The sequence below is a fragment of the Rhamphochromis longiceps genome, linkage group LG9, assembly GCF_057381845.1.
Source record: "Rhamphochromis longiceps isolate RC_006_pf linkage group LG9, R_longiceps_female_GT1.1, whole genome shotgun sequence".
Taxonomy (NCBI): Eukaryota; Metazoa; Chordata; class Actinopteri; order Cichliformes; family Cichlidae; genus Rhamphochromis; species Rhamphochromis longiceps.
In genome coordinates, this window is record NC_140565.1 from 2,951,175 (window position 1) to 2,977,836 (window position 26,662).

General features: G+C 44.7%; 1 protein-coding gene across 2 annotated transcripts in view; it reads right to left on the reverse strand.

The window, feature by feature from the left end:
- Window positions 1-26,662, reverse strand: part of plppr5b (phospholipid phosphatase related 5b) — a 126,937-nt gene that overhangs the window by 94,275 nt on the left and 6,000 nt on the right. Inside the window, exons 2-3 of one of the 2 annotated variants that reach the window (XM_085418017.1) lie at window positions 25,035-25,123; window positions 19,039-19,831 (exon numbers count right to left, since the gene is read on the reverse strand). In XM_085418017.1, coding sequence (XP_085274143.1) covers window positions 19,039-19,242 — 204 coding nt within the window. In that variant the 5' untranslated portion in view covers window positions 19,243-19,831; window positions 25,035-25,123. The remainder of the gene's footprint in view (window positions 1-19,038; window positions 19,832-25,034; window positions 25,124-26,662) is intronic. The other variant, XM_085418016.1, reaches the window with a different exon arrangement.

Sequence of the window (26,662 nt, forward strand, 5' to 3'; positions counted from 1 at the left end):
GGGAATGGATGCAAAAGAAATGGCTGTTGCAAACTACCGTAGGCTGTAAATGGCATGTTGTGTGGCATGGTACACCCCCGCCCACCACCACTACCAGAAAAAATAACATAAACAAAAAAACTATTAATAACTATTCCGACCTGTCTAATATGTAATATTAACAGGAGGCTGAGGGTCTGTGTACAGCATGAAACCAGCTGCACCACCTCTGGGCTGATATGCAGAGCATGGGGCTTTCTGGCTAAGCCCAGTGAGCATCAGAGCAAATCTGTCTAAAAGCCAGACTGTACAACACCAAACATAGCAGTGTTACCCAGATCTGTGACAAGCATCAGTGTTGGAAAAACATCTTGTTTGTTCCTTACACCTCTATGCAAACTCACTGGGATGGCTTCATGGAGATGAATGCCAGCACTCTGTGCTGGGACAACTGAAAATAACAACTAACAAATCACTTTACTTTCCAAGTCACAGTCTCTACAGATCTGCCTTTAACACTGAGAACACTGGATATGTCACAGATATTGGAAATATCCTTGCTTCAATAGATAGTCCACTTACGTTTCTGGATTAAAAGGTGTAAGAAGCACACAGAGGCCTGCCTCCCAGCACAATTCAACCCCCTACAGGATCGACCCTTCCACTGCGGATGCTATTGCCATCACTCTTCATACCACGCTGACCCTCCTGGAACACTCAGGTAAATAGGTTACAGGTAAGCATTCAGTATGCCGGCCATCGTAGTGCAGTGAGTGCTGGACCTGAAGCTCCCACATTCAGCCTGTACCTGGATTAAAGACTTGGAGATTATGTATCGGAATTTCAGGAGCAGGACCACACCTCCAAACACGCTCCTTCCGGTTGTCATCTACAGAGGTTCCCCCAGTTCTGCAAGCTGTACATTCTCATTTACATTCCCCACCCTCCCTCCCTCCTTGTTCTCAATTCTTTAACTTCCTCATTTCTGTTTAGTACATGGGGATCAGAATCAGAATCAGAATCAGAATCAGAAAGGGTTTTATTGCCAAATGTTGAGCAGGTTTACAACATTAGGAAATTGCTGCGGTGCTTCAGTGCAAACATACTGTCATAAATTGCGCTTAAATAGACATGAAAAAATAAAAGTAAGAATAAGAATTAAAAGTGCTACGTAGAAAGATATATGCATGAGATATACATGAGATATATACATGAGAATAAGAATTAAAAGTGCTACGTAGAAAGATATATACATGAGTGCAGGTGGTGATCAGTGCCAAACATGGAATGATGCAGTGAACACAGCGTAGGGTCATGTGTTAGTGGTGGGAACAGTCGTACGTTTATTGTTCATGTGTCCAACAGCAGAGGGGAAGAAACTGTTCTTATGGCGAGAGGTTCTGGTGCGAATGGACCGGAGCCTCCTGCCTGAGGGGAGCAGGTCAAACAGACTGTGTCCAGGGTGAGAAGGGTCAGCTGAGATCCGGGCTGCACGCCACAGTGTCCTGGAGGTGTACAGGTCCTGCAGAGATGGGAGTCTGCAGCCAATCACCTTCTCAGCAGAGCGCACAACACGCTGCAGTCTCTGTTTGTCCCTGATAGTGGCTCCAGCGTACCACACGGTGATGGAGGAGGTGAGGATGGACTCGATGATTGCGGTGTAGAATTGCATCATCGTCCGTGTTGGCAGGTTGAATTTCTTCAGCTGCCTCAGGAAGTACATCCTCTGCTGGGCTTTCTTGATGACGGAGGTGATGGTGGGCTCCCACTTCAGGTCCTGGGTGATGGTGGTACCCAGGAAGCGGAATGAGTCCACAGAGGTGATGGGGGTGTCAGTCAGGATGATGGGGGGGAGTGGGGCTGTGTGCTTCCTGAAGTCCACAATAATCTCCACTGTCTTCTGGGCATTCAGCACCAGGTTGTTGTGGCTGCACCAGGACACCAGACGTTCAACCTCCCTCCTGTAGGCAGACTCATCCCCGTCCGAGATGAGCCCAATAACGGTGGTGTCATCTGCAAACTTGATTAGCTTGACAGACTGGTGGGTGGAGGTGCAGCAGTTGGTGTACAGGGAGAAGAGCAGAGGAGAAAGAACACAGCCCTGAGGGGAGCCGGTGCTGATGGTCCGGGAGTCCGAGACATTCTTTCCCAGCCTCACATGCTGCTTCCTGTCCGTCAGGAAGTCAGTGATCCACCGGCAGATGGGATCAGGCACATTCATCTGGGAAAGCTTGCCTCGGAGATGATCTGCCAGGCCCGGGAGCCGCCGCCAGTCCCCTTCGAGGCCTTCCCCAAACCACAGCTCAGTTCATGTCCAAGCATCACCTTTACCTACTAAAACGCTGTCAAACCTCAAATGAGGACGTGGGCCCAGCGAGTGAAATTCTTTTAAACAGACCACAGCGTGTAAAACTTGCCCCCAGTTATCGATCTACAAGCTCGTAGCATGCGTGATAATCTGGTATTTTCTGGTATTCCAGAAGCCGCTGGAGAGGACGCGGAGACCACGGTAAAAAGCTTCATCAAAACCCACCTGAAGCTGCCGGAGGACACTGTGAAGAACATCGTCTTCGATCGGGTACATCGCCTCGGCCCCATTCGGGCTACGGCCGGGAGACCACGTCCTATCGTGGCCAAATTCGGCCACTTCAAACAAAAGCAACATGTGAAAAGCCGCGGCAGGGAATTAAAAGGAACAGACTTCAGCGTGAACGACCAGTTCCCCAAAGAGATCTTGGAACGACGCAGGGTCCTCTTCCCAATCCGACGCGGCTTCATCCAGAAGGGCTCCCGCGCTGTCATCGCTGTGGACCGGCTGTACGTGGACGGACAGCTCCACCGCGACCCCAACATCACTCCGTGGCTGTATTAACCTCACACCAGATAAGAATCAGCTACACCATTTCCCTATCCACTCACACTAACTTGCATTAACATCTGTTTAACTTACCAGTATCAAATCGCATCTTAAAGTGTGATTTCATAGCAGAATTAACACCGTCACTCTCCGTCAGTGATTTAATTGGAATGTTTACGTTTTGTTTCTGTTTTTTTTTTCTTCTCGTTTTTTTTCCTCTCTTTTCCCCCTCTTGGTTTTATGCTGCTCACCCCTGTCCTTGGTTTCTTTCTTTATTCCTTTCACTGCCTCGATCACCTGCTTCGACACTCATCCACAAACATCCTTTATTTCGACACATACGCACCATGCGCTCAACGGCAGCACATTTACATCAGTCAGACAGCGCACACAGTCATATAAGATACACACACACTTAAGCCAAGCCTACTCATATTAGTAACTATGCATACACAAAGTCAGACTCAGGGAGCATCTCGCCACACATTTTTTCTCTCTCTCCTTCTCTTTATTTATGAACAAGTGACGTATTCTCTCCACCTGTCTAAGCGACGCACACAGCATACATCCCTAGTTATACACAAACATCTATGGGTACACTGAGGTTCATTACATGGAATATAAATGGAGCTGGCTCCAGAGAAAAGAGGTTAAAAATATTTAACCAACTCAAAAAACTACAGGCGGATGTTGTCCTATTACAAGAGACCCACAGACCTCTTAGAGGTTCGAATGAACTTAAAACACCTGAGTTTCCCAATGTGTTCTCAGCTTGTTATAATTCTAGACAAAGGGGAGCAGCAATTTTAATACATAAAAATATTAATTTCACAGTACTCGATACAGTTATAGATCCAGAGGGCAGATTCTTAATCATTAAACTATCTATACGTGATAAAAAGCTATGTATTGCAAGTGTATATGGTCCAAATGTTGATGATCCCTCATTCTTTCACGGTTTTTTCAGTGCACTCTCTGAACACTTAGATGGCACACTTGTTCTTGGAGGCTACCTCAACCTTGGACTAAATGAAGACATGGATAGGCTCAATACAGCGGGAACTCAGCGTAATTGGCAGTCCACAAATATAATCAAACAGTATATGAGTGACTTTGGTCTTTGCGATGCATGGCGCTCCCTTCACCCCACCAGTAAGGAATATACTTTTTTCTCACATGTCCATCACTCCTACTCTCGTCTGGATTATTTTTTGGTCGGCAGCTCACTGCTGAACGACATTTCAGACACTGAGATTCACCCTATAGCTGTCAGCGATCATGCTCCTGTATCTTTAACACTAATGCACAAGAATAATACTACGCCAAGAAAAAACTGGAGATTTAATATATCACTACTTAAAGATGAAGACTTTATTAAATATTTTAAAAAAGAGTGGACTTCATATTTGGACTATAATGACACTCCCGAAACATCAGCTTCTGTTCTATGGGAAGCAGGGAAAGCTGTGATGAGAGGTAAAATAATTTCTTTCTCATCACATAAAAAGAAAAAAGAAAACAAAAATATTCAGGAATTAGAAAAAAACATCAAATCACTAGAAGAAGCCTACGCGTCCCACCAAGATCAGGAAACATTGAACAAAATACGCAAAACAAAACTAGAATTAAATGAGATAATTGATAAAAAAACAAAATTCTTAGTACAAAGACTACGCCTACAAAATTATGAACATGGTAATAAATCCGGTCAATTTCTAGCAAACCAGCTAAAAATAAATAAAGAAAAAACAACTATATGTGCTGCTAAAGATTTATCGGGGAACACAACATATGATCCGATACAAATAAACAACATTTTCAGGGATTTCTATAAAACGTTGTATTCACCACAAATAAACCCATCTAAAAAAGAAATTGATCAGTTTTTGGACAACATAACTCTTCCAAAATTATTGGACACTCAAGCAATGGCACTGGATTCACCACTGACACCAGGTGAACTCCAGGAAGCCCTGATAAGTATGCACAATAATAAGGCTCCAGGTCCAGATGGCTTTCCTGCAGAATTCTACAAAGAATTCTGGTCGATTCTAGCACCAGTTTTCTACAGAACGTTGTTGGAAATTAAAGAAAAGGGCAGACTTCCATCAAGTATGAATTCTGCAAACATTAATCTCCTGCTAAAACCAGGCAAAGACCCTGTATATCCCTCAAGCTATCGTCCAATATCCCTTATAAATGTAGACCTTAAAATAATCTGCAAAGCTCTCTCAAAGAGACTGGAGAAAAGATCTCAGCCTGGGTGTTTATTGTCTTATGTAGTCTGGAAGATGAGTGGATGGTGGGGTGGGTGCAGTTTTCTCTGTGGTGGGGTTGGGTGGACTGTCCCGGGCTCTGTGGGGCCGGGCGGCGCTGCTGCACTGGGCCCGGTCTGGATGGGCCTGGGCCCCCTTTCCCTGGCGGGTCGCGGAGTATGGGGGTGCCTACTGGGGTCAGCGGGGGAGCTGGCCCCAGGGAGGGGTCACTTGCCCCTCCCTTCCTTCCCTCCCCATCTCCAGCTGCCTCCCTCTTCCCGCTCCACCACAACCACCCACACATGCAGGACCTTGGAGTAGGGGTATGTCACCAGGGTGCAGAGGAGGCTACCCCCCCCCCCCCCCTGTCCCCTTCTGGCTGCCTCTGCCTCAATTTTATCCCACAACTTAGACATTCACATTACTCACACTCTCATAACACATACATATAGGATCTTGGGGGTGGGCACGATACACGGAGTCCAAAGTACCATCAGGGTGTACACCCCACCCCTGGCATCGTTGCCCACCTCTCAATTTTAAATACACGTAGACATTGAGGGCTAGCAGGAGGGACCATGCGCTTACCTGCTGCTCTCTGGCAGGTAGCTCCAAGCCCTCCTGGGTTTTAAATGCACCTTAGAACACACATGCATCAACACTACAATGAGCGGGTGGAGGGAGGTTTGGAGTCTTCTCTCACCCCCATTCTCTGCGACCTGCTGGAGCAGGGGGACTAGGAGGAGGAGTTGGCCGTCCGACTGCGGTCTGGAGTGTGGAGCCTTCCTGCTGCTGCGGAGTCAGGGCGGTCTGCCTCCCCCCACCGCAGGGAAAAGGGAAACACCACCTGGGTCTGGGTGCAGTTCCCCCCTCCAGGGGCGGGGGCACCTAGACCCGGTTTGTAGAGTACGCTTGGGGAGTGTGATCGTGTGTACAACGTCTCTTTATGTCTGTCTCCACGTTGGTTGAGTGTGGAGTAAGTGCATATGAGAGCATGAGGGTGGGAATGGATGTTTGTATCTGTGTGTGCCTGTATGTCTGTGTCTATATGTCAGGTTGGGTGTCAGGCGCCACCTCTCTGGGGACATCTCAGGCCCTCCAAGGTTTGGAGGCCTATCTCCCCCTACCACCACTTCCCCTGCCAGTGGCGGACCCCCTCAGACATTGGTGCGTTGGTGGTTCTTTGTGTCCGGGGATGGGCGTCCAGGTACACACCGGCTCACTCCTTGGCGGCCGCTTATCGGGGCCTGGAGCCTGGGGCTCGCTCGGGCCACTTCGGAGGTGGGGTGCCCCCGGCCTCTCGGCCTGGGGCTCGGTCACTCAGGCGCAGCTGGCTGCCGGCGGAGCTCACGGGCGCGTCACTGCAACTCCCCCTGGCTTCTGCTCCGCGGCTGCTGAGTGAGCCCTCATCTGGGACTCTCCTCAGCTCTTTCCGGGACAGTGGCGCAGCTGCCCCTCTGTGGGTCTTCCTTGGTCTCTTGTGTTCTGGGGGCCTCTGGATGTCTGGAGTTTTGATCTCCTCCACACCTGCTTCACGCCCTGGAGGACGGGGCTGTGGCCCCCCCACACCCTCTAGCAGATTATTACATGAAGGAACCTTTTAAAAAACAAAAAACAAGCGCGTCCATGCTCACAGGTGTACACACGGGTGATCACACCCACAAACTACACCCTTTTTGGCTCCTACCTCAAAGCACACTGTGTTCTGTTGATCTTATGTGCTGCACAATAATGTTTAATATTTAGTATTTACTGTCATATTCCCATATATCATTGTGATGTTGTTTATTCTATTACTCTTGTTCTCTTCTGCTTGCTTTCTTTTTTCTTTCTCAGCAGGTGACCCAGGTGATTGATATATGCATTTTTTTTCTCTGCCCGTTCTGTTGGTTTTTGTCTTTTGCCCTTCTCCCCCGTCCCTCTTCTCAGCTGTTTCTCTTTCCCTCTTTCTTTCTCCCCTTCTTTCCCCCAGTCAAGTCTGTCCCGTATTCAGTAAGTGAAAATAAAATAAACAATAAAAGGTGAATCAAATGGACCATTACGGCAAGGCTGGGATGGTCAGTTTGGTAAAGTAAATCCGTTGGGCATCTTTCTTTGCCTTTAGACAACAATTCTGATGGCAAAAGAGCCAAACGGGACAGGCCAAAAAGAAAAAAAAAAAAAAAACAAAAAAAAAAAACTTGCCCCCCCAACTCACTCCCCCCTCACACTTTCTGAGGGTCCTGAAGCAGAGGCTACTGGTGGCGTTCTACAGAATAACCATTGAGAGTGTACTCACATACTGCATCATAGCCTTGCAGGAAGTTCAGCTAGCCAAAAAAAACAAAACAATTAGCTGCCCCCTGCCCCACCTGGAGGAGATCGCCACCTCTTGCTGCCTTAGATGGGTCAAAGTCACCCTTTCAGTTTATTGAATCACAAAGATTAAAGACAACACTGGATATCGTGTTAGGTGGGGTGTATGGTCCAGCACTGCTGGTGCGTTCATTGTGTGCTCCAGTCCAGGGATGGCCATTCTGCTTTAGTACAAGTGAAGAGAACTGAAGTGAAACCAAGTGTTAAAAACAACGACTGCAGCCGCTGTCTGTGCTTTTCATGCTGTCATTTCTGATCTCTCACGTTTCTTGCTTCTCTGTCTCTCCTCTTTTTGACAAGCTCAAACATCTTGTTTTGTTTATTATTTCCTACTCTTCTTAGCAAAGACAGATCAATAGATCAGCTGTCAGGTTATCGTTTCACTTTACATAGTAGCTGAGAATTTAGTGATTCCGATTCCATTATTCGATTCCTTATCAATTCTCTTATTGATTCTCATTGTGTTCTAACTAGCTCCAGTCTGAGAGCTACCAGCATCACTAAGACATTACATTTGTGCAAATTAACTGCATGTTTATACACGTTGGAGGGATTTCCTCTCTTCGTTGTGATCAGTGTTGGGTCATTATTCAAAAAAAGTAATCTATTACACATATTACACAGAACACTTTTATTAAAAGTAATACAGTACATTACTTAATTACTGTGTTTGGCCTGTTTGCATCCATTCTTTGCATTGCTGCAATCTAGGGGCTGCGGGAAGGATAATGTTTCTGGAATCTGGATGGTGCCAGCTGAAGCTGCAGAGGCTTCAAAATCCTGAAATCACTTCATGAAGTAATGGTAGTGACGCCCATCTTTTTTATGCTGTGTTTTTAAAGAGGGGTGCATATCCAAGTGTGTGCATGATGGATCAGGGAGTACAGAAAAGCATCACGTGTATATACTCACCAGTCTACTGCAAACCACTAAATCTCATCTGATTTGAACCAGAATTATACAAATAAGCATGTTATTTCCAAACTGGTAGCTTTGCAAAATGTAACATTTATTGTAACATCATCTGCTGTCCTTGTCCAATCCAAAAAATTAGACAAGCAATTGGTACATCAACAGCAGATTCAGAATATGTACTGTGTCCACCAAAAAACTGTTCAAACACCATGAAACAGTTTCATCCTATTAACAGCAAAGACCTGGAGGACATCTTAGGTCAACTGAACTCCTCCTCCTGCTGTTTAGATGTCCTGCCAACAAGTTTTTTCAAAAAGGTCTCAAAGACTTTAGAGTCAGACCTGTTACAGATCGTCAACTTTTCTTTAATGTCAGGTGTATTTCCAGAACCACTAAAAACTGCTGTAATAAAACCTATACTGAAAAAGGACAATCTTGACAAGACACAAATGAACAACTACAGGCCGATCTCAAATCTCCCATTTTTAAGTAAGATCATTGAAAAAGCAGTTTCTCAACAGCTCAGTTACTTCTTAAAACAGAATAATTGCTACGATGCCTTCCAGTCAGGTTTTAGACAGAACCACAGCACTGAAACTGCTCTGACCAAAGTGTTTAATGACATATGTCTGAATACAGACAGTGGAAAAATGTCAGTCTTAGTTTTACTGGATCTCAGTTGACCACAACATATTACTCAAACGACTGGAGAACTGGGCAGGTCTTTCAGGAACTGTACTAAACTGGTTCAAAACATACTTAGAAAACAATAGGTAACTTCACATCTGAGCAGACAAGTATCACATGTGGAGTTCCCCAAGGTTCCATCTTGGGACCCCCTCTGTTTAACATCTACATGCTCCCACTGGCACAGATTATAAAGAACAACAAAATAAACTATCATAGCTATGCAGATGACACACAAATATATATCACAGTGTCACCAGGAGACCGAGGCCCTGTACAGGCTCTTGGTAAATGCATTGAAGAAAATTAATGACTGGCTGTGCCACAATTTTCTCCAGCTAAACAAAAACAAACTGAGGTAATAGTCTTTGGCGCCAAAGAAAAAACGATTACAGGTCACCAGAGAACTTCAATCTATACACCTAAAAACCACAAACCAGGCGAGAAATTTGGGTGTAGTGATGGATGCAGACCTAAACTTAGAAAAACACATTAAGACAATAACAAAATCAGCTTACTATCACCTCAAGAATATTTCAAGGATAAAAGATCTGATGTCTCAACAGGACCTGGAAAAACTAGTCCATGCATTCATCTTTAGTAGGCTTGATTACTGTAACAGCATCTTTACAGGTCTACCTAAAAAACTACAGCTCATTCAGAACTCTGCTGCTCGAGTCCTCACTAAGACCAAAAAAGTGGACCACATCAGTCCAGCTCTGAGGTCTTTACACTGGCTGCCTGTCCGTCAGAGGATACACTTTAAAGTTCTGATGCTGGTCTATAAAGCTCTGAATGGTTTAGGACCAAAATACATCAGTGACCTCCTGACCCAGTATGAACCTTCCAGATCCCTCAGGTCATCTGGATCCGGTCTTTTATCAGTTCCCACAGTCAGAACCAGACACGGAGAAGCTGCATTCAGCTTTTATGCTCCTTATATCTGGAACAAACTCCCAGAAAGCCTCAGATCAGCTGAAACACTAAGTTTATTTAAACCCAGGTTGAAGACTCACCTATTCTCAGCTGCATTTGAATAAAGCACCAAATCCACACTTTTAAGCTTAAATTTCAAAACTTACATTTAACTACTGATTTTATCTATTGTTCTGATTTTATCTGTTTTGATTTTATATACTGTTTTGTTTGTTTGTTAATTAGTTTGTTTGTTTGCTTGTTTTAATCAATTTTAAATCATGCTTTTTATTTGTTTTTATTTCTAATGTCTCTGTAAAGCACTTTGAATCACCTTGTTGTTGAATTGTGCTATACAAATAAACTTGCCTTGCCTTGTCTTCTTTCTGTTCCCCTGGCCAGAAATTCCTTTTGTGTTACTCTCTTCTGGAGAAGTAACACAAAAGGAAATGTCATAATAAACAACCTGAGCTGTTGCAAATACCATGTGATCTGTCAAAGAGGCTTTTCTTTTTTTCTTCTGATGCCTGACACAATCAACAGGTTCCAGTCTGTTTGACTGTTTTTCCTCTGGTGCATTTTGAGAGGAAGCATCTTCATCCACACAAGTTTAACATTACACAAATCTGCTTGTCCTTATGTACTGTGAACCCATTAATAGTATTTATCTGCATCAAGTAGAGGAAAATCAATTAGTTGAATGCCTTCATATAGAAAAACATTACCGGTTTCCTTCCTCTGAGTGAAAACTACACTTATGCAATACGTTTCTGAAAAGATTTTTTCTTGTTAGAGACACCAAACAGAATGAAATTCATAAATAAATAAAGATGGTTTACAGATGGCTCCTTCTAGTGGCAGCCTGCTGTAGCAGTTCTCTGTCTTTGTAACGTTCTTTAGTGTCTTTGATGTTTCTGTTGCTTTTTTTTCCTTTTCTTTTTCATCTCCATCACCCAGACTGGCCTGCACATTACATCCACGTAAATGAGAAGAGAGCTAGACAGGCTCAGAGAGGGGAAAGCAGCAGGACCCGACGACGGCCTGTGCTAGCCAGCTGTGTGGAGCACTCCTACGCCTATACAACCTGAGCCTGCACCTCCAGAGAGAGAACACATGCCTGGTCCCAGTGCTAAGAAGAATGAGAAGTGGGCTACTGGAACAAGATGGAGATGCATAAGTGGGCAAGAGATGAAAACAGGGCGTTGTTGGAATGCTACTCACAAGTAACCCCAGGGGAAGGGGTTACATGAATAGGATGTGGGACCTATGGAGTCTTTGATACCTCCATCCAGACATTCAGAAGAAGGAACTGCTCTCACAGCTAGAGACTGACGAGTTGCAACACAAATGCTACAGCAAGGGGGAGCCAGGACGACAGGTTAGGGGGAGATATCATCACCCCCACCTGAGATTGGGTACCAAGCCCCAAGTGCGATGGAAGAAGGGTCGTTGAGTATGAGAAAAATTGACCTGAAAAACAGATTCATGATGAAGCTTGAAACCTGCACCCTCCATTACCAAGATTACATGAAGTACCCTCTGAAGATCTAGTAGAGGATGTGAATGAAACACTACAGACAATACCTACTGCGACCATTACTGAGACTAATCAGCTGATCTACCCTACGGCAGCCGTGGTCAGTGAGATGCTTGGCTACAAGATGAACAAACAGCCACGAAGAGGAGTATCCTCCATGGAGAAGGAGACTAGAGGCTAAGATCAAGGCAGCAGGAAGGAGTCTAGACAACCATCGGAGCTGCAGAAAGGTGCAACAAAGACGGTGCCTAAGAAGTACAGGAACCTGTCCATACCTGAAGCCTTGGAAACTGTCAAACAAAAACTCACAGCTTTGGCCACCTCCAAGGGCAACTGGCAGCACAAATGAACCAGCTGCTACTTGACGAGAGACACCCAGAATGGCTAACTGAAGGCCGGACAGTCCTGATCCTCAAGGACCCGTAGAAGGGACCCGTCCCCTCCAATTACCTAGTACCGACCAATAACCTGCCTCAGCACCACTTGGAAGCTCCTGTCAGGCATCATAGCAGCTAAGATGAACAGGCACATGAGTCAATACATGAGTGGGGCACAGAAAGGGATTGGTAGGAATACCAGAGAAGTAAAACACCAGATATATATATATATATACATATATATATATATATATATATATTTGTGTTGTACCTCGTCAATCTCTAGCTGTGAGAGCAGTCCCTTCTTTCGAATGTTGGAACACTGAGCTACTAGTTGTTTCGCCGTCATTGTGGATGTTGGGTATCGAAGAATCCATAGGTCCCTCATCCTATTCATGTAGCCCCTTCCGCCGGGGTTACTTGCATAGTAGCATTCCAACAACGCCCTGTTTTCGTCTCTTGCCCACCGATGCCTTCTTGTTCCAGTAGCCCACTTTTCGTCAGGGTGCCCTGGTTCCTCAACACCTGACGCGGACCTTGTTGATCCGGGTGACGTCCGAGCCGGCATGCCTTCATATTTATCTGTCTCGCTCATGTCTTAGGACCCTTACTGGATACAGACGCCCCAGGCAGGAATCGAACTTGCGATCCTCTGTTCCAAAGGCATGTAGTCTAACCACTACGCTATCCAGCTGCTATCAAGCTTGAAACCTGGATCCCCCGTAGCCAGTTACTAAGATTACGTGAAGTACCCTCAGAAGGTCTGCTAGATGATGTTAATGCAGCACTACGGGCAATACCTACAACCACGATTACCGACACTAACAAGCTGATCTACAATACGGCAGCAGTGATCAGTGAGATGCTTGGCTACAAGATGAACAGCGACAAGGGGCAGTACCCTCCATGGAGAAGGAGGCTAGAGGGCAAGATCAAAGTAGCACGGAGGGAGGTTAGCCAACTAACGGAGTTGCAGAAAGGTGCGACAAATAAGGTGCCTAAGAAATACAGCAAGCTGTCCATACCTGAGGCCTTGGAAACTGCCAAGCAAAGACTCACAGCCTTGGCCAGCCGCTTGAGGAGGTACACCAGAGAGATAGAAGGCAGAAGAATAAACCAGCTGTTCTCCACAGAACCAGCAAAGGTGTACTCTCAGTGGCAAGGGAACAATAAGAGAACAGCACCACCAAGGCTGGAGACGGAGCAATACTGGAAGAGCATATGGGAGAAGGATGCAACCCATAACGGCAATGCTCAGTGGCTAGAGGATCTGAGGGCAGACCACAGCGACCTCCCTGAACAGGGTCCAGTAACCATCACAGTGGCAGATATCCAAGAAAGGGTCTCCAGTATGAAGAGTTGGACAGCACCAGGGCCCGACATGGTTCACGCCTACTGGCTAAAGAAGCTGACTGCACTCCACGAGCGTCTGGCAGCACAAATGAACCAGCTGCTAGTTAACGAGAGACACCCGGAATGGCTAACTGAAGGCCGGACGGTCCTGATCCCCAAGGACCCCAAGAAGGGACCGGTCCCCTCCAACTACCGACCAATAACCTGCCTCAGTACTACATGGAAGCTCCTGTCAGGCATCATATCGGCTAAGATGAACAGGCACATGGGTCAATACATGAGCGGGACACAGAAAGGAATTGGCAAGAATACCAGAGGCGCAAAACACCAGCTACTGGTAGACAGAACAATCAGCCGAGACTGCAAGACCAGACTGACCAACCTGTGCACTGCCTGGATTGATTACAAGAAGGCCTATGACTCAATGCCCCACAGCTGGATACTGGAATGCCTAGAATTGTACAAGATCAATGGGACCCTAAGAGCCTTCATCAGGAACTCAATGGGGATGTGGCGTACAACACTAGAGGCCAACTCCAAGCCCATAGCACAAGTCACCATCAAGTGCGGGATCTACCAAGGAGATGCTCTGTCCCCACTGCTGTTCTGCATAGGCCTGAACCCCCTCAGTGAGATCATTAACAAGACTGGCTACGGATACCGACTACGGAACGGAGCAGTTGTCAGCCACCTCCTGTACATGGATGACATCAAGCTGTATGCCAAGAGTGAACGAGACATCGATTCACTGATCCACACTACCAGGCTATACAGCAATGACATTGGAATGTCGTTCGGACTGGAGAAGTGTAGCCGGATGGTAACAAAGAGAGGGAAGGTAGTCAGAACTGAGGGGATTGAACTACCAGAAGGCAACATTGCAGACATAGAGGACAGTTACAAGTACCTGGGGATCCCACAGGCGAATGGGAACCATGAAGAGGCCGCTAGAAAAGCTGCAACCACCAAGTACCTGCAGAGGGTCAGGCAAGTCCTGAGGAGTCAGCTGAATGGTAAGAACAAGATCCGGGCCATCAACACGTACGCCCTGCCCGTGATCAGGTACCCTGCTGGGGTAATAGGCTGGCCAAAGGAGAAGATAGAAGCCACTGACATAAAGACAAGAAAGCTCCTTACCATGCATGGAGGGTTTCACCCCAAGTCCAGCACCCTGAGGCTGTACGCTAAGCGGAAGGAAGGGGGCCGGGGACTGGTGAGTGTCAGCACCACAGTCCAGGATGAGACAACGAACATCCAAGAATACATTGGGAAGATGGCCCCAACTGACCGAGTGCTCAGTGAATACCTCAGGCAGCAGAAACCCAAGAAAGAGGAGGGAGACGAGGAACCATCATGGAAGGACAGGCCCCTGCACGGTATGTACCACCGGCAGATAGAGGAGGTGGCTGATATCCAGAAATCCTACCAGTGGCTGGACAAAGCTGGACTGAAAGACAGCATGGAGGCACTAATCATGGCAGCACAAGAACAAGCTCTGAGCACAAGATCCATAGAGGCTGGGGTCTATCACACCAGGCAAGACCCCAGGTGCAGGCTGTGTAAAGATGCCCCAGAGACAATCCAGCACATAACAGCAGGGTGCAAGATGCTAGCAGGCAAGGCATACATGGAACGCCATAACCAAGTGGCCGGCATAGTGTACAGGAACATCTGTGCCGAGTATAACCTGGAAGTCCCGAGGTCAAAATGGGAGAAGCCCCCAAGGGTGGTGGAGAATGACCGAGCTAAGATCCTGTGGGACTTCCAGATACAGACGGACAAAATGGTGGTGGCTAACCAACCGGACATAGTGGTGGTAGACAAACAGAAGAAGACGGCCGTAGTGATCGATGTAGCGGTTCCGAATGACAGCAATATCAGGAAGAAGGAACACGAGAAGCTGGAGAAATACCAAGGGCTCAGAGAAGAGCTCGAGAGGATGTGGAGGGTGAAGGTAACGGTGGTCCCCGTGGTAATCGGAGCACTAGGTGCGGTGACTCCCAAGCTAGGCGAGTGGCTCCAGCAGATCCCGGGAATAACATCGGAGATCTCTGTCCAGAAGAGCGCAGTCCTGGGAACAGCTAAGATACTGCGCAGGACCCTCAAGCTCCCAGGCCTCTGGTAGAGGACCCGAGCTTGAAGGATAAACCGCCCACAGGGGCGTGCTGGGTGTTTTTTTAAACCTGATGCTAGAGTCCCACACACCAGGACAAATCCCTATCCATACAGTGGGGCAAAAAAGTATTTAGTCAGCCACCGATTGTGCAAGTTCCCCCACTTAAAATGATGACAGAGGTCAGTAATTTGCACCAGAGGTACACTTCAACTGTGAGAGACAGAATGTGAAAAAAAATCCATGAATCCACATGGTAGGATTTGTAAAGAATTTATTCGTAAATTAGGGTGGAAAATAAGTATTTGGTCACCTCAAACAAGGAAAATCTCTGGCTCTCACAGACCTGTAACGTCTTCTGTAAGAAGCTTTTCTGTCCCCCACTCGTTACCTGTATGAATGGCACCTGTTTGAACTCATCATCTGTATAAAAGACACCTGTCCACAGCCTCAAACAGTCAGACTCCAAACTCCGCCATGGCCAAGACCAAAGAGCTTTCGAAGGACACCAGGAAAAGTATTGTAGACCTGCACCAGACTGGGAAGAGTGAATCTACAATAGGCAAGCAGCTTGGTGTGAAAAAATCAACTGTGGGAGCAATCATCAGAAAATGGAAGACATACAAGACCACTGATAATCTCCCTCGATCTGGGGCTCCACGCAAGATCTCATCCCGTGGGGTCAAAATGATCATGAGAACGGTGAGCAAAGATCCCAGAACCACACGGGGGGACCTGGTGAATGACCTGCAGAGAGCTGGGACCAAAGTAACAAAGGTCACCATCAGTAACACACTACAACGGCAGGGAATCAAATCCCGCAGTGCCAGACGTGTTCCGCTGCTGAAGCCAGTGCATGTCCAGGCCCGTCTGAAGTTTGCCAGAGAGCACATGGATGATACAGCAGAGGATTGGGAGAATGTCATGTGGTCAGATGAAACCAAAGCAGAACTTTTTGGTATAAACTCAACTCGTCGTGTTTGGAGGAAGAAGAATACTGAGTTGCATCCCAAGAACACCATACCTACTGTAAAGCATGGGGGTGGAAACATCATGCTATGGGGCTGTTTTTCTGCCAAGGGGACAGGACGACTGATCCGTGTTAAGGACAGAATGAATGGGGCCATGTATCGTGAGATTTTGAGCCAAAACCTCCTTCCATCAGTGAGAACTTTGAAGATGAAACGAGGCTGGGTCTTCCAACATGACAATGATCCAAAACACACCGCCCAGGCAACAAAGGAGTGGCTCCGTAAGAAGCATTTGAAAGTCCTGGAGTGGCCTAGCCAGTCTCCAGACCTCAACCCCATAGAAAATCTGTGGCGGGAGTTGAAAGTCCGTGTTGCTCGGCGACAGCCCCAAAACATCACTGCTCTCGAGAAGATCTGCATGGAGGAATGGGCCAAAATACCAGCTACTGTGTGTGCAAACCTGGTAAAGACCTATAGTAAACGTTTGACCTCTGTTATTGCCAACAAAGGTTATGTTACAAAGTATTGAGTTGTATTTTTGTTATTGACCAAATACTTATTTTCCACCCTGATTTACGAATAAATTCTTTACAAATCCTACCATGTGGATTCATGGATTTTTTTTTTCACATTCTGTCTCTCACAGTTGAAGTGTACCTCTGGTGCAAATTACTGACCTCTGTCATCATTTTAGGTGGGGGAACTTGCACAATCGGTGGCTGACTAAATACTTTTTTGCCCCACTGTATACACACACATTTTATAGCAGAAAATCACAGACTCCTTTTAAACATTTTGTGTGCGTGTGTGTGTGCGTGTGTGTGTCTGTGTGTGCGTGTGTGTGTGTGCGTGTGTGTGTGTGTGTGTGTGCGTGTCTGTGTGTGTGTGTGTGTGTGTGTGTGTGCGTGTGTGTGTGTGTCTGTGTGTGCGTGTGTGCGTGTGTGTGTCTGTGTGTGTGTGTGTGTGTGTGCGTGTGTGTCTGTGTGTGCGTGTGTGTGTGTGTGTGTCTGTGTGTGCGTGTGTGTGTGTGTGTGTGTGTGTGTGTGTGTGTGCGTGCGTGTGTGTGTGTGTGTGTGTAGGCTAGCAGCTGAAGCAGAGTTCGGGGCTTGCAGACAGTCCTGCGTGTATCGAGCTATGTAAGCTCAGCCTGCACTGTCAGCGACTGCAGCAGTAATAACTGCACTTAACATTCAAGCTGCACTGCACTGCTCAGGCTTGCATTTGAACTTCAGTGCACAGTCGGCTTGTAATTGGAAAAGCTGATGAGAGAGCCGTTGGACATTAGCCAGGAAGCACGGTAGAGTGTACTGTGAGTCAGATACTAAGGAAAGGTTAAGATCAAGCAGGAAGCTGCAGGAGCTGCATCTGAGACGTGAGAGCATCAAAGAGTGAAGTATGTATCATCTCCTTCTCTCCCAGATGATTCCCAGGTTTAATAAACCCGCAAAATTGTCACCTTTTAACTTTCTGACTGAGTTCTGACAGGGATAATCATCTATGATGTTGTTATATACTGTATCTCAGTGAACATCAAGCAGATTAGTCTTAAAGCTACACCAGTCTGTAATTCAAAGACAGATAAAATGACTGTGTAAACTATAAATAAATAATAATAAATGCAATTTCATTTATATAGCACCTTTCTACACAGAATCACAAAGTTCTGCACATAAGATAACAAATAACTATTTATATTTACTATGTTATTCACAGGGTGAGCTTTTTTGTCTTTTTTTTTACCAACCTCAGTTCCAGCATCAGCGGTCAGTACACTACAGAGTTACAGTGTCAATCTAGCTGAGCATGCAGCAGCCAAAGAGGTACGCTAACATAACGCTATAAGCTGATAAGAGTTCATCACACTGATGGTTGTGATGCGGGTAGAGAGGAACTGCAGCAACTGCTATATTTGAGTCTGTTGACTCCACAGGGATTTCTCACTTCAGCTTCTTTATTACGCTTTAGCTTTTGCTTATTTCAGACATCCCAGCAGACGTGGCTGAAACAGTCAAAAGTAGCAACGGTAAGATAAAAAAATCGGCACCATAAACATCAAAGTCGGGTCCACACACAACACTGAGCGTTTGTCCTTGGTGTGAGTGTTATAACATTTCTAACCTTCATGATGTTCAATGTTTTGTTTGCTTTCTTTCTTCTAATTAATAACACCATTTAAATTTGTAAATAAATAAAATACCCACGCTGAGAAAAGGTGGCCCGATGGTCATTCATTCTATGATGAGATGTAATAAACATGAAAGAATCTTCAGTCTGGAGTGATGGAAAACAATGACTCAAATGCTGCATTTTATGATTTGGGGAACCGCTTCTTTCACATTTTGTGTTATAATTTGCACTAAAGATGAAGCTGTAGACGGTGCATGCTACATGGAAGCTGAAAACACCAAAAACTTGTTACATCTCGTTCTGTGAATACTACGAATACTGAATCAGACTGATCAGTGTGCGTTAGTGGGCAGATCTCATTAGTGTATATTCTAATAATCCTTGATTATCTTGAAAGTCCCATAAGCTAGAGTGACTTTCTAAAGGCTCTTATTCTGCTCCAGCCACAGAGAAACAAACGGCACTGATGCATTTCATCCTGCACTGCATGACTCCAGCGTACAGCTACAGCAGCACAGCAGCAGCCAGCCGTCGACAGTGTGACAGCACAATCAGTGTCAGTGAGGCTTGATGCGGCCAGGTCAGGTGTGCACTCACCAGCAGCGTGGGCAGCCCGGCCACCGCGGCGTACAGCAGCACGGGTGGGACGGCGCTGCTGTCCTCCGGCCCCAGGTACGGTTTGGTGTACGTGGTGTCGTAGCAGAAGAAGCCCTGCACGTGCACGGTGAAGGTGTCGGTGTATTCGAAGTAGTAGGCCAACATGACGGTCCCGGCCATGATCACCAGCTGGAAATACAGCATGATGCACACGGAGAGCGTGAGACATTTAATTAGAACACAGTCTCTCTCTCTCTTCTATTCAGCCCCCTCCTCCTCCGCAGCGGCGTCCACTTCCGCTGAGCGGCTCATGACGGCTCGGCTGTGCGCCAGAAGCCTCCGTGACTGCGTTCAGCACGTCCTCCACCCTCCGCTGCTGCCGCTGCACACTGACTGAGACAGAAGGGGAGGTGTGGGGGCGAGCGACGTGTGTGAGGGTGTGTCTGCGCGTAAGAGCTGAGAAGGCTTGGCTAAAAGCTTGACGTGATCCACGTGTGTGTGTGTGTGTGTGTGGGTGTGCGTATGTGTGTGCGTGTGTGTGTGGGTGTGTGTGTGTGTAAACCATATGTGTGCGTAAACCCGGACGTGTGTTTAGCAGCAGAGAAAGGATCAGCTGGAGAGAACGGAGAGACGGGATTATGCGCAGGGAGGGGCCATGGACGTCATATGAGTGCTCAGGGAAATGAGGAGATGAATAGAAGTGAATGAGAAGAAGGTGCATGATGCAGAGTCTCCATCTGGAGGGATGCAGATGCTCTCTGTGGCACATATGGCAGGTCACTTCCTGTCGGCGCTGCTGAAAGAAAGATTCAGAACTTTAGTGAAAGAGTGCAAATCACTGGCTTTATGAGTCACAGGAGGCGCCTTCTTCACAGGAGTCTGCTGTAGCAACATGTAACAGCACAGGTGTGTCAGTGTTTTATCTGTTTATAATTATATGATGAATAAAAAATGACATATAACACATGAATGCATTTTTGTTTTACAGAACTGTTCAGCTAAACTTTAAAATTCAACAGCTAACAAAAGGAGAAAACGGAGACTTATCAGCAACACCGTTCAGTAAGGGGGGAGTCGTGTAATTGTTATGATTATGTAGTGGCTTTAAAAAATAACTGTAATCAGCCAAGATTGTTATTTTTCTCAGACGCTCCTGGACAAAAGAGCTCATCTCCACTTTGAACGAGCCAAACTAAATATCTGTCATCTTTAAAAACCTGATGCAGAGCAGGAGAAAAACACCATCATGATGGAGGCAACAAACACTCGTGGATCATATAAGACTCACCATCGAGTGTTATATGTGATTTATAAAGTGTTAAAGCACTCTTGTCTGTGTGTGCTTTTGCTAATAGTAACTTTATTCTTTATTGTTAATCAAGGATATAATCAAATGTAATTTGAGTAGTAAAAATGTTTGGATTTTGAGGTGTGGACATGATCGATCACTGACCTTTATATTCATCTCTGGGAGTAAGAAGATCAGAACTGTGCAACCAACCTGTCAGTAGTTTTAAATGTTGTAATGGTTAAACACGATTATGATTCACATGTGGTTTTGCTGACAGTTTACTATACTTAGTGCCAATCAGAATATACTCAGGTAGATATAATTGTGTTTAAGTTGAGCAATGCAAAAATGTAATAACGATTCTAAAGACAGGCCTAACTGAAACTTGAGAGTTGTGATGCTGCGAGGCGATGCACAGGACACTCTGACCTCTGACTTTAGTAAAACGACGACTGCATTGAGTAAACTGTGATTAACTAACACAGAGTTTTAAAGAAAACGTATTGCTTTAACTGCTTTAAAAGGGATTGTGCTAAGATGAGTGCTCTTGTGAGAATTTGCTAAAGACAAATCCAACTGAAGTAAAATAGCATAAAATTAAAAGCTGAACTTAAATACCGTAAATTAGCTGAACGTTCGGTGATGGAGAGGATAATGTGGTCTGGGTAGATATCAGCGTCTTTTAAGATCAGAGCATAAACTGGGAATTTCTGGAGACGTTCTGTGTCGTTCGCTTCGTCTTCTGGGAACGAGCAGTTCACAAGACGTCCACCATTGGAAATTCCAGCAGAGACATGAAGAAGGATCAAACTCCGCCCAAGTTTTAGAGTTCTTGGCTTTTTCTGCTCATTTTGCTGAGTTGAATGATTCATTGGGAAGGACCAAAGTACTACATTGTGCTCTACAAGGGCCTGATATCCACTTACGAGGACGTTATGCTGCCACTGCTCTATCAAAATTTACAGCAAATGTCCTCATATGTGGATCTCATTTTTCTCAGAAACAAAAATCAGGTAATGTTTTGTTTTTACATTCATCAGGCCCCAGTCAGCCCAAGTAGTGAAGAGAAATTAGAAAAGCATGCCATGAAAGAGTTCAGGTCTCAGGAGGTTCAGGAGGTTCAGGTCTCAGGAACACTACAACACTAAAGAGAACTAATATGATCCTCTATAACTAGACACAAATCCTAAAACAGGAAATTATACAGTGTTTAGAAAAAACTAATAAGCACAAGGAAACAAAACTTAATGAGACACTAAACTGCATAATTTTCAATAAAAAACTGGAAAAAATGGGGCGTCCTAAAACGTTTGGCAGTGTACATAAAATCAAACTGTAGCCATGCAGTCTGTATCTGCTGTGCTGTCTGTCTGTGTTTTGAGTGTTGTGTCTCTTAATGTGCATATTGATTGTATTGATTGTCAATGTTTTTCTTCTGCATGTGTTGTTTTTTATGTGTGGCCTCATAATAATGTAATAATAATAATACGCAGGTTTTTACCTTTATTGTTTCACAAAAGCTTAAAAAGGGAATGTCCACAGTTTGGATACACAATATTTGAAAACAATTTATCAGGAGCAAAGCAAAAGCCAAATGAAAAAATAGAAAACTTATTTCTGTGTAATATACTGGGAATCACTATGGAAAGTACCTGATTCAATGGTTTATAAGGAAGTGAATCACTGGCAGGATTTGTGGAGTGTTTTGATGATGAGCCACGACTACAGATGTGTCCAGCTGTTATATCCCGTGGCTACTTTGATGAGTGAAAAGTCTGAATACATTTTGGTCTATAAATTGATTCCTTGACTTCTTTTTAAACTCCAATTGCTAATCTGCACTATGCTAATCTAGTGTAAAGATTATGTTCAGTCAGGAATCCATCAGCATCCTTGAGCTGTAATGCAGGCTTTCTCATGTCCTGTCCTTCGCCTACACCTTGCCTTATCACAGGCTCTGTATCTGCCTTATCTTAGACTCTGCTCTCTCCTGCCCTGAAGTGGCCCCTGAGCTGTACTGCAGGCTCAGGCTCTGCTTTGCTTTATGCCTTTGCTATCCAGAGCCCTCCCTAAGTTTTCTAACTCATCATGATGCATGTTTATTCATGTTATGTCTGACCGTGTGCCTCTGCGATGCTGCTGCTAACATACATCTGTTCTTTAACAGGAAGGAACTTCCTACAACAGCAAGACTGCGGTTTCTTTTCTTCTGCTGTAATTTCTATCACTGCTTGGATTTCATTCTGCTGTGAGGGGCCATCAGAGTCCAGTTGGCAAAAAGCATAATTGAATTTTGTATATCAGCAAATCATGTTCACTTTCTTCACTCATCTGTCTGCTTTCCCACGTGTTTGGCTGTCAGACTATTCTTTTACATCACTTCCACTTTCCAATGCTGTAAAATTCAATGATGACATCATTGTCCACCTTCCTTTCAACACTTCACATCAGAGAGAGCAGCTAAACAAGACCACACAGTGAAAGGCCAATACGTTCGATTGTTGCTGTTTTACACCCAGTTATGGACAATGAGTAGTGATGACATCCTTTGTGGAGTTCAGGAAGCAGAAGAGATATGGGCATAGTTCTTTCTGGGTCTATACTTTTTATTTGATGCTTTAATGGTCAGTAAGCTTTCCTAGTAAGTATAAGTATATAAATGTTAAGTATACTTCTAACATTTATAAGTACAGCAGTCCCTCGTTTATCGCGGGGGTTACATTCTAAAAATAGGTGAAATCCACGAAGTAGCCAACTTTATTTTTTACAATTATTATAGATGTTTTACGGCTGTGAAACCCCTCACTACACACTCTATACACTTTTCTCAGACAGGCATGAACATTTTCACACTTTTCTCTCTTGTTTAAACTTTCAAAGTTCAAACCTTTGTAGAAAAATAAGTCCAGTATTATAGAAACCAAAGATCAAACCCTGTTTTCAGGTCCAGAACATGGGAATAGAGCAGCTGCCAGAGAATTCAGCATTAATGAATCAATGGTACGGGAGTAGAGGAAGCAAGAAGAATGAGTTGAGTAAAGTTTGACTTATCTGACTGTTACAGGAGACACAAGATTAACTGACAACGGTCTACAGCCAATCAGGATGCAGAACACAATGCACTGTAAGAAAAAAATCATGCAAAATATCAGAGAAAACAAATCCGCGAAACAGTGAGGCTGCGAAAAGTGAACCGCGTTATAGCGAGGGACTGCTGTGTATACAAATGTTAGCAGTATTCACTTTCTTTATTCTGTACAGTTCTCTCTGTTCAGACAGCAGATGTTTCACGGCTTACGCACCTGTGTTAATTACTATCTGCCTTCAAAAGCAGAAACTTAAAAATAATATTATATATATATTATCCATTCGCTTCACTTCTGCTTATCCTTTTCAGGGGCGCTGGAGCCTATCCCAGCTGTCATAGGGCGAGAGGCGGGTACACCCTGGACAGGTCGCCAGTCTGTCGCAGGGCCAACACACAGAGACAGACAACCATTCACACTCACATTCATTCGCACATTCACACCCAGTGACAATTTGGATTATCCAATTAACCTATCCCCACAAGCTGCACGTCTTTGGACGGTGGGAGGAAGCCGGAGTACCCGGAGGGAACCCACGCAGACACGGGGAGAACATGCAAACTCCACACAGAAAGACCCCGGCCTGATGGTGGAATTGAACTCAGGACCTTCTTGCTGTGCGGCAACAGTGCTAACCACCGCGCCACCGTGCTGCCTTATATTGTATTATAATTAATATAATTATAATTATACTATAATTATATAATTGTAATTATTATTAGATTATAATTATAACTATAATAATTAAATAAGTCCATGACCAGTACAAGTAACTCACTATACTACTTCTTCCACAGCAAAAAAATAAAATAAAATAAAAAGAAATAGAAATGTCTGATCAAAGCTGCTAAATCTGTTCAAAGTTAATCACAGGGTTCTGTTTTACTGAAAGGAGTCCCAACACACCGATAAAAGCAAACGAGTAAGCTCTATACAAATTCACAAAGACTATCAGTTGCCGAATTGCTGAGATGTGTGATCTGATTCTGTTGCCACCAGAGGGTGACAGAACACTATTCTGTAACACCAAAGACCCACACCTGGCACAAAAGGAGCACTGTAGCTACAACAGTATCAACAAAAGCTGCAGATCATGAAAGTTGTTACTTCCAATCTGAGTGAAATGCAAAGATCATCTTTGGATTGTGTTAGAAAGGTACAAAGTCTCAGTACTGAATAGCCATAATAAAGCAACCAAGCCAGACATACTGATTCACAACTCTCCAGTAATTTGACTCAGGTATCGTTGAAAGAAAGAAAGAAAGAAAGAAAGAAAGAAAGAAAGAAAGAAAGAAAGAAAGAAAGAAAGAAAGAAAGAAAGAAAGAAAGAAAGAAAGAAAGAAAGAAAGATAGATAGATAGATAGATAGATAGATAGATAGATAGATAGATAGATAGATAGATAGATAGATAGATAGATAGATAGATAGATAGATAGATAGATAGATAGATAGATAGATACATACATACATACACTGGTGAGATTGTGAACAACACGCACTCAAACTAGTTAGAGTAGTCTCATTGTTTTAATAGGACAACACTTAAAACAAAGTTTTCTGATGCAACTGAAAGTATCCATCAATCCCATCTACTCGTACCTCATGAAACACGTCTTACCTCCCCCGTCAGAGAGGTGAACCACTTCTTTCGCTCTTTTCTACTTGGTGGTTTTGAAGGCATGTTGACTTCTCTTCTTACCAGGGCAGCTAAAGAGAGACAAACGAGATCAGAGAAGAAATGATTCAAATTTTTTTCATTACAAAGCTTCAGAAACATTTCAACATATTGCATCTACAGTTCTAAAGCCTGGAGCAGCTGTACTCCATGGAGAAACCTGACCACTGTGAGAAAGTATCTGGGAACTAGATAAAAGCATTTCAGAGTGAAATTTGCAATATGATTGGTGAAAGCCCAAAACTTTGCCATCAAGACAACAAGAATGTTTCCAAAACTACAGCAATTAGTTTCAGTTCCATTAAATGCAGTAAAGTAAACCTGTGCTAACTTTTTTGAAATATTACTGTTTCAAAGGTTACAAGACCCACAGGCACACATGCAGACAGCTTCAGTGAAGCTCCACGTATGTGGAGCTGGTTCCAAAGGAAAAAAGGCTTAAAATGACAGGCAGACATTGTCTTTCTATGAGGGTCCTCGCAAAGACTAAGAACGCTCTCTCATCTGCTGACGTCGAGAAAGTAATTCATGCCTTCATTTCACCCAAGCTTGATTATTGCAATAGCCTTTCTTTTGGAATTGGACAGGCTCCGCATTCTTGACCTGTCTGAAATGTGACAGGCGCACATAAAAAGACCATTTATACCCCGTTCTAGCTTCTCTAAACTCTTTTGAGTCATTAAAATTAAACACCTGATTACCTTTCTGAAGTTTGCTGACTTTGCCTTTTTTATTTACGCTCCCCTGCTATGTGTTATTCTTTTTAGTTGCACAGGACTTTGGTCAACTCTTGTTGTTTTTAAATATACTTTAAAAAAAATTAGACTTGACTTCACCAGATTTGCAATAAATGAGAACACCCCTGCAATAAGAGGCGATCTTCACCCGGGCTGATGTCTGTAAAAGCCAGAGGAGACTGACTGTTCCGCAGGCACCAACAGCACACGTCCTTTTGGACACCATGCTGGAGTAGGATGTTGTTTCATCGTGTTTCAAGTCTGCCACTGATTCAAGCTGCCCCAAAAATCCACCATTACATTTGGTAATGACTACCACCCTGAAGAAGTGCTTCGAGAGGCTGGCAAAGGACCACAGCATCCCTTTTGCTGCATCATGTATTCATCGCATTCAAGTTTGCTTACTGGCCAAACCTCTCCACAGAGGACACCATTTCCTGTGCTCTTCACCTGAGCTTGGCACATCTGGAAGAGTTACGTCCAAATGCTGATTGTTCACTTAAGCTCAGCAGCTGGTGAGCAAACTGACCTCCCGGGTATCAGCACCCCTCATGTAGGGACCTCCTCAGTGACAGAGCTCAGCATCTCTAAATGAAACATTTCATGTAACACATTCACTGTCCAGTTCATTAGGTATACCTGTGAACATCTCATTAGCACAAATTAATCAGCCAATCACAAGGCAGCAACTTATTTGTATTTTTGCATTTGGGCAGAGAGAATATTAACTGACTGATGTTAGAATTTATTTTTATTGTAAAGGCTATATACCTCATAATTGTTAGGTGATGGCTGTGTGCGGACAGGGATAGGACCCAAGGTGCAGACTCCGGA